This window comes from Rana temporaria, chromosome 9 (genome assembly GCF_905171775.1).
Source record: "Rana temporaria chromosome 9, aRanTem1.1, whole genome shotgun sequence".
NCBI classification, from domain to species: domain Eukaryota; kingdom Metazoa; phylum Chordata; class Amphibia; order Anura; family Ranidae; genus Rana; species Rana temporaria.
This window is the reverse complement of record NC_053497.1, coordinates 94,624,539-94,639,792: the sequence shown is the minus strand read 5'-3', so window position 1 is coordinate 94,639,792 and position 15,254 is coordinate 94,624,539. Positions and strand designations below refer to the sequence as shown.

Genomic DNA, 15,254 nt, shown 5'->3' with positions numbered 1-15,254 from the left:
TTAGTAATTGCAAAGGGAGTGGTTTACATTGGTTCATCTGGAGCAGTATGATTTGTTGTGTACTCACAATGCATGGCAATACGTTTGTTGACTCATTGAAATTAATATACCCTCTGTGTAGCTGATATTTTAACATAACAGTTGTTAACTGCATTGTAATCTGCATATCATGTTTCTTTAACAAAGTAACACAAATAAAAAAGCAAACTTGTAAAAATGTGAATGCACCAGAAATGGCTTTCTGGTTAGCACTGCAATAATAACTCAAAATGTGTACTTACTGAAAATATTCTAACTCATGACAGTAACATATGGTGCTGTATTTAATAAGACAGAAGCAGGGAACTCACCTATGGTACACTGCTCCCCCTCCCATCCTGGGCTGCATTCACATTTTCCATCTTTACATTGTCCGTGTTCAGCACAGTTTGGGTGACAGGTGCGTTCTTCACAGCTGGCTCCTCCCCAACCATCTTCACATTGACAGACACCCCCTGAGCACACGCCATGACTTCCACAGTCCACTGCGCAAAGCTCTAGAGGAGCAATAATGAGCAGCCATGTTATTGTGTCACAAAAGGCTTTCATTTTGGCATCAGCAATTAATGAAAAGCTATGCAAATCCTAATTAACGGCATCATGAAATGACAGAACAAACACAGACTCACAGAAGGAAATTCCATTACAGAATTAAAATTCTATCACAACCAAGCTTTTTTTTTTTTTTTTTTTCAAATAGTAATGCAAGTGCAAGGCTCCTCTTCAGTCAAGCATTGGAAGCCTATTACATTCATAATGTTAACTTGCTACCGATAAAGCTTTGCACTTGGGCAGCGTTCCAGCATTAGAAGCTTGATAAATGGCAAAGTAGCAAAAACACTCTGGAGGTTAGAGAAATCACATCTGAAAACAGAAAATATGTATCGATCTGTATAAAAATGCTGAAATCAAGGAGAGACTGAGTCAGAGCACCAGAACAATAGTATTTCTTATTTACCAGCCTAACACAAACTAATTGTCTTACAAATGATATGTGCAAAGGTTCAAAAATGAAGCAAACTGTTTCAGTCTCCATAGGGAAGCAAACATAAACTGACATTCTGTCAGCACACTGATCCTGTTCTGCATTAGGACAGGTTAATAAAAGTAATGGTCATGCAGTCCTTTTAGTATGTGACAAATATTGCACTGTTGTTTACTGAACTCTCTGCAAAAAAAAACAAACCCATCTAATATAGCATCCGCCAAAAGTGAATGACTATTACATCACCTGGGATATGTTAATCATTGAGATTTGTGCCCAACTAAACTACATTAAACTGTCACAAAGAGACTTAGGAGTTTATTTCTTGAGCTCTGGTAAATTGTACTTAATGATTATGACTGGCTTTGCTCCACTTCACTGGGAGCAGCACTTACCAAGCTTTTGGCATTATATCAAATCCCAAAATGCACAGTTGTGCTGTCAAAGTGACTCTTGAAATATCTTTGCAAACACTACAAAGTATTTAGTTTCATCAATGTTATAGTGAGCACACAGGACAGATATAAATTTAGCTCCCAACAAGCATTTTCAAAATATTTTTTCAAAGATGTTAGTGGATTTATTCGGGTGTCTATGGCCAGGGACTATATTCAATTTTAAACCAGAGAACATAGATAATATTTAAATGTAGGCAGGTGCACCTCAGCATCCTCGCACAGGTGGCACTGTTTTGGCGGCTGCTATGCAGAGAGAATGGAGGCTAAAGCGAGCTCTTGTTCCTCTGATGCCACAGTAAGTGTCATACAGGAAACAGCCATCTGATTGAATGCTGTTGCACTGAATGACCTCTATAGCCAACTTTAGTGAGGGCAGCACTAATAAATTGCACTGTCCCACTGCAGTTGGTGTGCATTTGTGTAGTGGTTATTTTAGGGACATGAACCCACTGGTGTGGGACAGTGTGTCTAGTGCAGGGTTCGACAATTCCCGGGCGCCAGGTCGCAATTGCGACTAGAATTAGCAACCTGGCGCCTGGGGTATCCTGCATCTCCGCCCCCCCTGCCGCTGCGCGATCGCGGAGCGCCGCTCCGGCCGGTAATTGAGGCCACGGCTTTACATCACCACCCCCTTACACTGTCTGACGCCGCATCCTCACCCCGCCAGCCAATCACAGCGCCGCTCATCCTCGGCAGCGAGTCAGGCATGAAGGAGGCGTGGAACAGAGAGGGGGCCAATCCCCGGCCACTTGTTCTACCCAATAGACACGCTTCCCCGTGTGCCTACGTCACAGACCCTCTCCAAAGACTACAACACCCGGCATCCTCTAAGTCGCGGAAGACTACAATAGTGACTATTTTACAGAAAAACAAAAACGGAACTGTTTCCACATTGCTGTACGCTTTTTTTTTTAAACTTATACAATATTGTTATAAGTCTGTAAAGGGTTGAGTTGAGGGGGTGGCGGAGTGATATACATATGGGAAGCATTGCATGAAGGGGTACGTACGGACGTGAGCTGTATGTGTCTGCAGGTTGCTAAGGAGCCGGTGCGGAGGGAGAAGCGAAGTGGCTGGTAAATTATCCCGTTCTATGTAGTTCTGTTCAGCGTGTTTCCGGTTTTGAATATTGTCTGAGGGGTAATTGATGTGGTGGGCTTTGCGGTGTGCGGGGTGGCACGGGGGAGCAGGAATACTGCACCTTTTTATCACTGGGGAGGGGAGGGGATTACCGCTCTCCTCTATTCCCAATCCCATACACACCACCCTATGTAATAACACTATATATATACACACACCACCCTATATATATACCCTCCCACTGCCACAGCTGAGTGTGCATTTTTTATTTTTGCAATCGTGTTAAAATACAAATTTTTAGGTCTGAAGTTTAGTTATCCCACCAACATTAACTACTTTTTTTTTTTTAAACTGGCAATTGCGTGGTTGTGCAACGCTGTACCCAAATAAAATTGATGTCCTTTTTTTCCCACAAATAGAGCTTTTTTTTTGGTGGTGTGGGGGGAGCTGGTTTAAATAGATTAATATAGCCTTTTTTTAATAGCTTTTTATTTTATTTGAAGTAAAAACAGTTTTTTTTTTCTTAATTAAAATGATTTTATTATTTGTCATCTCCCTGCTTGGCCTTTTTCACCTCCTTTTTATATATATTTTTTATTCTAACACCCTAGAGAATAAAATGGCGATCGTTGCAATACTTTCTGTCACAAAGTATTTGCGCAGCGGTCTTACAAGCGCACTTTTTTGGGAAAAAATACACTTTTTTTTAAATTAAAAAATAAGACAACAGTAAAGTTAGCCCAATTTGTTTTATATTGTGAAAGATAATGTTACACTGAGTAAATTGATACCCAACATGTCACGCTTCAAAATTGCATCCGCTCGTGGAATGGCGACAAACTTTTACCCTTTAAAATCTCCATAGGCGACGTTAAAAAAATTCTACAGGTTGCATGTTTTGAGTTACAGAGGAGGTCTAGGGCTAGAATTATTGCTCTCGCTCTACCAATCACGGTGATACCTTACATGTGTGGTTTGAACACCGTTTACATATGCGGGCGACTCGGCGGGACGGGGCACGTTTTCTGGCTCCTAACTTTTTTAGCTGGCTCCTAGATTCCAAGCAAATTTGTCAATAGTGCATGGAAAGGTTCCAGTGGAGGAGGGACAGAGTAGGGACCTCATGCTTGATTCCACCAGCCAGTATACCTTATAGAGTCCAGGATTAGAACTACTTTCTGCCGCCTGAATGCTTTTGCGACCCCCTCCTTCATCAGATGCTGCTTGCCTGGTACCGTAAGCTTGGCCATATGTTTCCTGCAGCCTAAAGTTTTTTGCAGTTCCAGTTGTTGGAACTGAAGTGAGAGTTTTTTTGCTGGAATACCAAATGTTATTTGTTGCTTATCTTTGTTCTTATACATGATACCCTATTCCTTTGCCTCAGTGTGCATTTACTCCACTTTGGGTACCCAACATCTGGCCTCACCTACATACAGTTTTACCCAATGACCTCAGTCAAATAGGATATCATTCACACAAAACTCGAAAAGGAGGGATTTTTTAATATGATAGAGCAAAAATCACAGCCACTGATATTTATGTCCAGAATGTACATGGCACCAATGCAGTGCATTATAAAGAACATACAGGCAGATCCATTCAAATTAGTCCCTGTCCACTGACAGAGTTATATTTATTGTTCATAAAAAAAAAAAAAAACTGGAAAACACAGGGAACAATCTGAGTTGAAGCCTATTACTTACTAGTGTGTTTTTGTATCAGTCGGATTTCAGTACCAACTAGTCAGAACAAAAACAGAAATATTCCTGGTTGGCAGCTAAGTGATACTTTGCACATTTGTATTATTTTTTAAATAAAGGCCAAATAAGATGCCAGTACTAAATGAAGTACATATGCTGTCATTGTTGGCCTCTACTGAATGACTGATGCAGACAAATATGTAGATCAGATGTTTTACATTCATTCTGACTTCACTAGCTGCTCTACATAAAAAATAACAGGACGATAGACAGCCAGGCAACAAGAACGTTTAGAAGGAGGACAGTAGCATCCAACTATCTAATAGTGTACATAAAGGTTGGACATTGGCTATTGTCACCACCACAGTGTCATCTTACATACAATACATACATAAAACATGGGTGTAATGAAAAATAATCTATATATCAACAAAAAGAACAATTGGCTTTGTTCTTGGCCTACCACAATTTTGTGGAATAATAAAAAAGAGAAAATGACAGCTCAGAATCAAGAATACAACCTTAGAACTCTTCAGCTTAGTCCCCAAACGGTAAAGATCTAATTTTGTAGTTGAACTCCAGGCAAAAAGCTAAATGCACAGATAAAATACTTATAAGGGAGCTGTTAAAGAGATTTGTCTTTTTTATGTTGTTAGCGGCAAAACTTACTATAGCACATTTATGGAAGAAGACCTTCTTGTGTATGCACTTATATAGACAAAAGATAACTTGGAATATGGTTAATGAACAAATTGCCAGTGTGGTCAACAAAGCAAACTAAGCGCATTCACCCCCTGGGAGCTTCATTCTACACCCCTTTTTATGGGTTTCTCTCTCTCTATATTCTTCTTTCCCCCTTTGTTCCTTTTTCTCTCTTTACTGCTTTTTTCATGGCCCTGGCAGTAAGGGCTGCTTTACTCTGATATGCCGCAGTTAGAGTTCCTGACATTTCTGTGTAGCATCTAGAATAATAATTTGTTACGTTTTATTGTCTCCTCAGATGGTCACGTATAAAGTCTCTATAGTTTTCTGCCTCACTCCTACTTTGGATGGAAGCATTCTGAGGCTACTCAGTTTACAATTGTCTTGCTTTTAAAATTAAAGAGTGTATATTTCTCACTGTTCTTGAAAACTTGTGCCCAGACTCTGGCTGTTGCAATGATTAATGTGATTTTCCTCTGTCTGATTTAAACATTTCCAATAAAAATGACTGAACTTAAAAAGATTTGTCTTACTGACTATCCAGTAATTAAAAAAACCCACACTGTGGAAGGGCAGAAGGCTTGATTTTTTTCTGCTACAGTTTAGAAACACTTACAGGTTTCCTCACCCCCAGCTTGTGACTGGACAGTGAAAGGAGAAGCAGATCTATCTCTATCACTTTACTCTCTCTTCTATCAGCATGCTCCTTTCACTGCAGCACAACTGACTGGCTCCTTGTGGTGTTTTTTCATACTTAATCTTAGCTCTGCTGTATAGGCATGCTGGCATTTAAAAGATACATGCAATTATTATTATTATATAGAATGTATATAGCACCAACAGTTTACGCAGCACTTTACAAAATAAAAAGGGAGACAATACAGTTACAATTCAATAAAATACAAGAGGATTAAGGGGGCCCTGCTCAGAACATCTTGCAATCTAATGGGGTGGGGCAGGTGGTACAAAAGGTTGTCACTGTAGGGAATCAGCTCATATAAAGTTTTGTTAAAGGGGAGTTCCAGCCATTTGTATGTTTATTAAAAGTCAGCAGCAACAAAAAGTGTAGCTGCTGGCTTTTAATAAACAGGCACTTACCTGCTCCAGCGCTCCAGCGACGCGCCGGCCGGGGCTCCGCTCCTCTCCCCCCCTCCCCGGCCGGCGTCTTCATTTTCATTGTGGGCACCCGGCCGTGACAGCTTTCAGCTTCACGGCCGGGCACCCACAGCGCATGCGCGAGCGGCGCGACCCGGCGCCGCGCCGTGTAATTGGCCAGGAGATCGCCTAGGACCTGTGACGTGTCCTAGGCGATCGCCTACAGCAGCCACTTCCTGAAGGCGATTAAGCTTAGTCGCCTACAGGAAGGAGGAAGTGGGACAGGAAGTCCCACTCGTGCTGAAGCCCCCACTCCCCCCCCAAAAAAATTACATGCCAAATGTGGCATGTAAGGGGGAGAGGAGTGGATTAAGAGGAAGTTCCAAATTTGGGTGGAACTCCTCTTTAATGATCTTAGAGGTGCATTCATTTGTGTCTTTTATATCTGCCTGGAGAACAGCTTTAAAACACAGAGGGGTTGATTTACTAAATGCAACTGGACTGTGCACTTTGCAAGTGCAATTGCTCCAGAGTTTAGCAAATGAGGTAAAGCTTTACTTTGCAAAGAATACCCAATCACATGAAAGAAAATAAATAAACACCATTTTTGCTTGCACATGGTTGGATGATGAAAGTCATCAGAGCTTCTGCTCATTTACTAAGCTCTTTTTTTCCGGTTCAGGGTTCCCCCTAATATTCATACCAGACCCAAAGGGCCTGGTAATGGACTGAGGGGGGGACCAATGTCGGTTTTTTCAATGACTTTGATCTGTATTACCCGGACCCAACAATTCATTATAGCCGCGAGTAGTTTTAAATGATGTTTTTTCCTTTAGAAATGTAATTTTGTGCAGGGACTGTTATAAACACGGAAAACATGCGCTACTTTACAGGCATACTATAGACACCCCCCAGGTACAAAACTTTTATTGTTTCACTTTAAGCATTATTAAAATCACTGCTCCCCAAAAAAACTTCAATTTTTAAAACTTTTTTTTGCATTGATACATGTCCCCTGGGGCAGGACCCAGTTCCCTGAACACTTTTTATGACAATAACTTGCATATTAGCCTTAAAAATGAGCACTTTTGATTTTTCATGTTCGTGTTCCATAGATTTTATTGGTATTCGCAGAGGTTAGCAATAACGATTTCTATAAATAAATAAAAAAACCTGACCATTGTGAACAATTCTTTCAGTGTTTGTCTCAGGCCTTGTACACACGATCAGTCCAAACTGATGAAAACGGACTGAAGGCTGAAGTCTGATGGTCTGAGGAACTGACACACCATCAGTTCAAAATCCGATCGAGTCCAACGCGTGACGTAAAACACAACGACGTGCTAAAAAAACGAAGTTCAATGCTTCCAAGCATGCGTCTACTTGATTTTGAGCATGCGTGGGTTTTGAACCGATGCTTTTGCGTACTAACCATCGGTTTTGACCGATCGGTCATCAGTCCATCAGTCCGATTTTAAAGCAAATTTTAAAGCTTTGGTCTGAAGGACAAAAGTCTGATGGGCCATACACACGGTAGGTTTGGACTGATGAAACTGAACTTCAGTCCGTTTTCATCAGTTTGGACTGATCGTGTGTACAGGGCCTCAGACGTCTAACTGCCAATTTTGCTGGACAATGTGTCCTGTTTAAGGATATTGAAAAAAACAGATGTATTGGTCAGATCACCAGGTAGAACAAATAATAAAAAAAAGCCAAAAAAAAAAAATACAGCCAGTGCCACCACATCTAAGAATTTATGAGCTGCAATATATTGCTCCTGCTCCCTCGTCACTGGAGTTGATTGACAGGGGCAGGAGCCAATGGCTTCCGCTGCTATCAATCTGCCCAATGAGGAGAGAGACAGCAATGAGAGCCACACCAATGATTTGAATCATGCTCAGGTAAGGGTAAGGGTCGAGTTGGAGGGGATCCTACAGCGGAGAATGTTGTTTTTACCTTTTACCATTTTAAAGTTTGGCCAAGCTTGCTGCACCATTTTCTTGTGTTCCAATAATGCAGCCTGCCAAGAATCCAAGGACAGCTGAAACATACATAACATTTATAAAAAGTCCAAGAGGTGGATTGAATGATATACTAAGCTCTGCCATTACACCTCTACAAAAAGAAAGGGGAAGCAAAAATGTAGCTGATCTAGAGAATGATAATTCCTATAATCTCTTTCTAAGGACTAAAATTGCATTTATCCTGCGTACACACGATCGGAATTTCCGATGAAAAAAGTCAGACGGAATTTTTTCATCAGATATTCCGACTGTGTGTGTGCCCCACTGGAGTTTTTCCTTTGTAAATTCCGGCGAACTTAGAAAAAGAGCATGTTCTCTTTTTTTTCCGATGGAAATCAGAAATTCCGTTCGTCTGTATGGAATGAAAAAAAAGACATGCATGCTCAGAATCAAGTCGACGCATGCTCGGAAGCATTGAACTTCATTTTTCTCGGCTCGTCGTAGTGTTGTATGTCACCACAATCTTGAGGGTCGGAATTTGGTGTGACAGTGTGTATGCAAGACAGCTTGAACGGAATTCCGATAGAGTTTATCCCGTTAGAAATTACGATCGTGTGTACAAGGCATTAGATGTATTTTCTTTTTACTCACTAAAAAAAAAAATATACAGGTACTGTATTCCATTCACACAAACAAAGCAAAAAAAAAATTATAATGCCGCAGTGATGTTTTGAGCCTTAATTTTGAACACCCCTGTTATATTCAATGTGGCTTGCATAGTTTATATTCTACATTTCTAACGAAGAAGCCTTCTCTACACTTACCATGCAGGAGTTAAAAGTTTAATTTAAAATTCCCATCAATAACAATCGCATTACAGTTTGTTCAGACAAAGCGAGAGGAAATGAAAACAAACTGTTAGCAGCTGGGCAATTTACAACTCCTAAAACCACAGTGTCATTTCTCATTTGCTCTAGCAGACTTTTGAAAGCTTCTATTCAATGCAACTTCCCTTTTATAATTCATTCTGAGAATCCTAGACAAGGCTGACCCCAGAAGACGGGCATGTTTGAAACATTTCTTCTTTGGATGAAAAACTAGGTCTTGCTAAGGGACATAAAGGATGGAGAGCTTGTTTAGTTTAGCCGTTACCTGCTGCAAGTTCTGTCTTCAGAACATTATGTAACTTGTGAAGTAAATTTTTCTTGCTTGTTCTTGATGTTCCCATGAGGTTTTCTACCATTTAAATATACATTTGACAATAAAGATCTTGTCAACAACTGATAAATAGGATCTCTTTCAGGTGCAATTGCCCAGAGAAACCCCCACCATTGGTTATATCAACATTCACCGTAGGATTTGTTTCATCTAAATACAGACATGGAAATTCGTTTCTGGCAGTACTATTGATTGTTAAAAGATTCCTCTTGTACTCAACAGTCATGCAGAATTTTCCACAACAACATCCCTTGTGATTCCCACTTCTCTCGGAAAAAAGGAAACATTTTATTATTAAGATTTGGCCTTGAAGCACCTTTGCTGTGTAACTGTGAAATAACTTGGTTCTTTAATGGAATAAGTGCACAAACTGCTCTTGAGAAACTTCCTCAACATAAAGATTTTCAAGTTTGTCAAAAATGGCTGAATTACTGTAGCAATGTCAGGGAAACCAAGAAGGGGACTTGCAGGTGCTTTCCATACTGTCCTGTGCTTTTTGGTACACTATAGTGCAGATTCAATTTTATTGACTGATTATGTGCATTGGGGTGCCATTCAGCGCACTGCAAGGCACATATACAGTCCCTGTGCATATATGGGTGTCCATTTATGAAGCAGTGATCAGCGGTGATCCCAAGGTCACTGCTGATCACTGCTGCTGATCACTGCTGCTGATCACAGTCCATAAACAATTTATGAAACAGAGATAATCGGGGGAGAAGTGTTTGAACATGTTCTCCCGCTGATGATCTCCGCACAGTGAGAATTCTCATTGAATGACACAGTAACAGCCAGTTTATGAAGCTGCGATCCCAGCCCTTCACTGGCAATCTGAGTCAGAGTTCACACACCCCAATTCGCCAGCTCAGAGGTGGAGAATCGGGGAGTGAAGAGAGAATCTGGGGGGAAGGGGGAAGATTTTTAACTTCCTTCTACCTTGTTCAGACCCCCCAAGACTGTAACCATGTCGCCCTGTCATAGGTTTGTGTGTGTATATATATATATATATATATTATAATGTGTGTGTATATATATATATGTATATATATTATGAAGGGGGACTTGTTATTTTATTAACATTAATCACGCCGTCTGTATGTGTATTGAGCAGTGATAATTTATCACTGCTTAATAAACTGACACCTCAGTGTTTCTGTGAAGTTCTGGTACAGTAATCTTGTGATGTCTCATGAGATTCCAGTATCAGGTGCCGTTCTCTAGTGTTGGAAGTGTTTGTAGATTGCTTCACTCCTCCAAAGGTGAAGCGATCTACAAAGCTTCATAAACAGGCACACAGAGGAGAAAGATCTCCACTGTGAATGCCAGCGAATGAAGCAGTGAATATATTTCACTGCTTCATAAACGGACACCAAAGCCTTAGAGCATTGCAATATAGAAGCACCAATATTTGCACCTTTCACGCACACAAATAACATTGCTTATACTATTATCATGTAGGGAAGAGTAAACCGAATCGTGTTTCACTGAAATAAAAAAATGTGAAAATCTGCCAAAATAGTGAATCAAGACTAAATACTGAGCCAATGCTGATAACACTATGCTGTCTCCTGAGCATACATAACAGTATTACATAAACATAGTCGTGCTAGAAAACAGCATATGGTATGAGCATTCATTTATCAAGGCATACACTGTCAGAAGTCAGGAGGCTTTTCATCTTATGCTGCGTACACACGATCGGATTTTCCGTCGGAAAAACCTTGGATGGTTTTTCCGACGGAATTCCTCATAAGCTTGGCTTGCATACACACGGTCACACAAAAGTTCTCTGAATTTTCAACCGTCAAGAACACGTGACGTACAACACTACGACGAGCCAAGAAAATTATATTCAATGCTTCTGAGAATGTGTCGGAATTTTGTGCGTTGGAATTGCTACAGACGATCAGATTTTCCAATAGGAATTTTTTCTGTTGGAAAATTCGAGAACCAGTTCTCAATCTTTTGTTGGCGGAAATTCCGACAGCAAAAATCCAATGAAGCATACACATGGTTGGAATTTCCGTTCAAAAGTTCACATCAGACTTCTGCTGTCGGAATTTCCCATTGTGTGTACGGGGCATTACTCTTATCCTAAAAATCATCCTCTATGAAGACTTAATAAAGTTAAGTAAGGGAATACAATTACTTTTTCATAGGTAAGAAAGCAAAATGATAACTTAAAACTGAATGTTCTGATACCTGTGTAAGCCCAGATGTGACTGATTCTCTTTAATGCTGGATTGTAGCAGATAACAATATGATATATTGTATACTTTTAGTATATGATACCTGTCTAGTTATAACTTTTCAAACAATTCAAACTTTTCATAAAATGAGCTATCTACAGCCATTCATCTTTTTGACTCTGCTTGATCAATCCAAATATCAAAGTTAGCATAAAAGAAAAAAGTAATATGTATAAGATTCTCTGGAGCCTTCCCAGTTATTCCAAGATCTTCCACATATTTCGTATTCATTTTCTATGAAAATGGTTTCATGTCACTGTGCTTATTCTCTAAGATGCATTCCTTTGAAAAGTCTCTTGCCAGTCCCCTGGCACTTAAAAATATGTTCTGTCAGTAAAGAATATTATTATTATTATTAACCCCAGAGGATCTGCTATAATATTTCAGCCCATGCTAATGCTTCATGCGCATGTAATATTTTCAGCATTAAATCACAAAGCCAAACTAAATGCACTGACTGCATTTCATGTGTACTGTCATCTAATTACATTTTGCTTTAGAAATTTGGATTCCAAGAATAATGTATATAGAGGGAAATCTGGCAGACATTTCATTCATGACCCTAATACTAGTGATACATAAATCCTTCTGTTTACAGTATATACAGTGACAAGAAAAAGTATGTGAACCACTTGGAATTGACTGGTTTTCTGCAGTAATTTGCCATAAAATGTGATCTATATATATCCCCCATCTAATTTATTTTGTCTTTATTGAACACATCCGTTAAACATTCACAGTACTGGAAGAAAAAGGAGAGCTTCGAAAACGCCCGTGTGCATGTCACCAAAGTAAGTGAACCCCTAGACTAATTTCTTTAATGAAAAAAAGCAGTATTTTGCACACCTGGAGTCCAGTTAATGAAAATAGTTTAGAGGTGTTGTTTAGAACTACTGATTTATAAAAGACACTCAATCATTTTAAGATCTACTGCGCATGTGTCGATTTCAGTCAATTGAAATTGAGCAGACAAGCTCAGCAGAGTTACACAGAGAGACTGTACCTGGCTACACCTGGATGACAGCGGCTGCGGGGGACACGACGAGAGGACACAGGCTTTTTGCGACAAAGGGACCCTCAGAGGGAAATGCAGACACTCAGTATCAGGTCCGACTGTCTCTGTTCGATTTTCCTTACCACCATTTCTTTGGAAGGACTTGGAAAAGCCACTGAAACCCCATACTCTGAGGACAACCCTACTGTGGCTCTGTTATACCTTGGTTAGCTCAGTTTTTTCCTGTATTATTATAAGCATTTTAAGATAGCTGTTCATAAGAAACATCAGCTAATATGAAGCATGCATCGCAAAAAGAAGCTCTCTGAACACATGCGATCAAGAGTAGTTGATCAGCATATCACTGGAAAGGGATACAAAGTAGTTAGCTTGCTTATTTTTGATTTGCAGTTTTAATATACATAAATATAAAAATAAAGATCTTATAATTTTCTTTCAACTGTTCTTCTGTTAGCAATCTATATGTAAAGTAAAATCAAGCTGTTAACATATTTTCATGTCCTATTGGTACCTGATAAACCTGGTGATTATAATCATGTTGACAGTCTAGCAAAGGGTGCATACAGACATATAAAGCAATCCTTTAAGATTCTGTAATTGTAAATATGTCAATAGAAATGGAATAAAAAAATCCCTTTTCAGTGGCATTCTTTGCTTCCTAGTGACTAGCAGGCTTTGCCAGTGTACAGCTGACATAACTATGACATGTTTGGGATCCCTTGTATGGTAGGAATCTGTATTGTGATTCTTTGGGGGTTATTTACGAAAAGGCAAATCCACTTTGCACTACAAGTGCATTGCAAGTGCACTTGAAATTACACTGAAAGTGCACTTGGAAGTGCAGTCGCTGTAAATCTAAAGGGCCGATCTGAAATGAGGGGAAGCTCTGCTGATTTTATCATCCAATCATGTGCAAGGTAAAATGTTGTTTTTATTTTACTTGCATGCCCCCCTTGGATCTACAGCGACTGCACTTCCAAGTGCACTTTCAGTGCAATTTCAATGCCCTTCTAGTGCAAAGTGGATTTGCCTTTAGTAAATAACCCCTTTTGTGTTGATGGTATGGTATTCAGCTTTTTGTTTTATTTAGGTGAATAATGTGGGCAGTATTTAAATAAAGGTAAATGTCAGAATTAGAATCTGTTTTTAAATTACACTTTAGTTTGAATGATCTGTATTATATGTTTTTTCAGCATGGTTCCTCTGAGAATACTTTAGAGGATAACACTTATCTTTGATGGGAGTTTGCAAGATGGACCAACTGGAAGATGAACACTACCAAATTTGGACTATCCTTACTGCTGTAGTAGACCACCATGTATCTGGATTTTAGGAAAAGTTTGTATGACCTCTTTAGACATAATGAGGTTTATAATGTCAATGGGTGCTTCTGACTACTGCAGGGGAAGGTGGCACTAAAATGCTTTCTACATGGTGAATATAATCATATTTGAAAGGATATTGACCTGTGTACTAAACTGACCATCCTGTATGTTGCTTTGTAATAACCAATAAAGAAATGTTTATTAAAAAAAAATTGAATGTGTATTGACTTCTATTATGCACTGAGGTCTACATCTCTAGAGAGTGTAGTGTAAGACGAGATCATAGAAACATATAGTATTCTTTGGAAGCAATACATTGTTTTTGATTTATTATTTAGATCATATATTAGAGTAAATTTGCCTGTGTGTTTTTTAATACATCTGCAACAGTTGCTTCAAATGTACTTTCACATTGCAATCTAATATCCTTTATATCCTTATTTATTCTACCTTGAAATGAATTAATATTAATATCCAGCAGTCTAGAAAATAGTATTCCAGTTCCTTGGAATGAAGCAGAGAAATCATACTTACTCCAACTACCTTAGATGTGATAGACATGTAATATTGCAATTTCTGTTCATTCCTCTGTGGTTCAAAACTCAATTTTCACTGAGCAAAAACCTAATCAATACAACTTTAAAGAACTAGCTGCTGATGGTAAACAAAAAGACATATATTTCATTTCATATGGCAAAGCCATGGAAATTGATATTACATAAAAGGATTACTCATTCTCCTTGGGGTAAAGGTTTGTTTGCAAAAATATGTTATGCTGCAGAAGAATCAGAGTTTCTGTACTTTGACTCTGTGGGTTTATTTAATATCATACAAAATGTACTGGAATGTAAAATGTAATGTACCTCTTGTGTCATGTGACTTTTTATTAAAAACCACTGCTAAAATGGTTATTATGTATGCAGAGCTGCTATTTACTCACCTTTAGCTGCAATATCACGTAGAGTCCATCTAGACCTTTCCGATACAGTGTGCTAACATACACTGTAATTGTGCGTACATTGTGTCAAGGCAGCCCAGTTATTTAAATGGGATGTGAATGCCCCACAATGGTCCAAAAACATATTCTTGCTGACACAATGCACCAAAATGCTTTTGTAGTGTGTTACAATGCATTGTGGTGTGTTGTATTGCATGTGCATTGTATGTGCATTACTTTAGCGTGCTTGTGTGTCATTTAAAACAAATGGAAGTACAATAGACTAACATGTGCAAGGTGGCCTTCAAGAAAATACGTGGTAAGAAAATAAAAATGGTTATCAAATTGATCAGTTAGTTCTTGTACAATGTTTACGGGGCAATATGTATTTAGGAAATGTGCAAAAGCGATGAAAATTAGTGGGTTCCCATAAGCATTTTGATGATTGCTCATCCAGCAAATGGAAACTCAGGTAAAGAATAAACGC

At 39.1% G+C, this 15,254-nt stretch overlaps 1 protein-coding gene across 2 annotated transcripts in view; it reads right to left on the bottom strand.

Moving 5' to 3' along the window:
• The window catches only part of TENM1 (teneurin transmembrane protein 1), a 493,379-nt gene that overhangs the window by 255,423 nt on the left and 222,702 nt on the right, over positions 1-15,254 (bottom strand). For both annotated transcript variants that reach the window (XM_040323926.1, XM_040323927.1), the window contains exon 10: positions 351-536. In XM_040323926.1, coding sequence (XP_040179860.1) covers positions 351-536 — 186 coding nt within the window. The remainder of the gene's footprint in view (positions 1-350; positions 537-15,254) is intronic.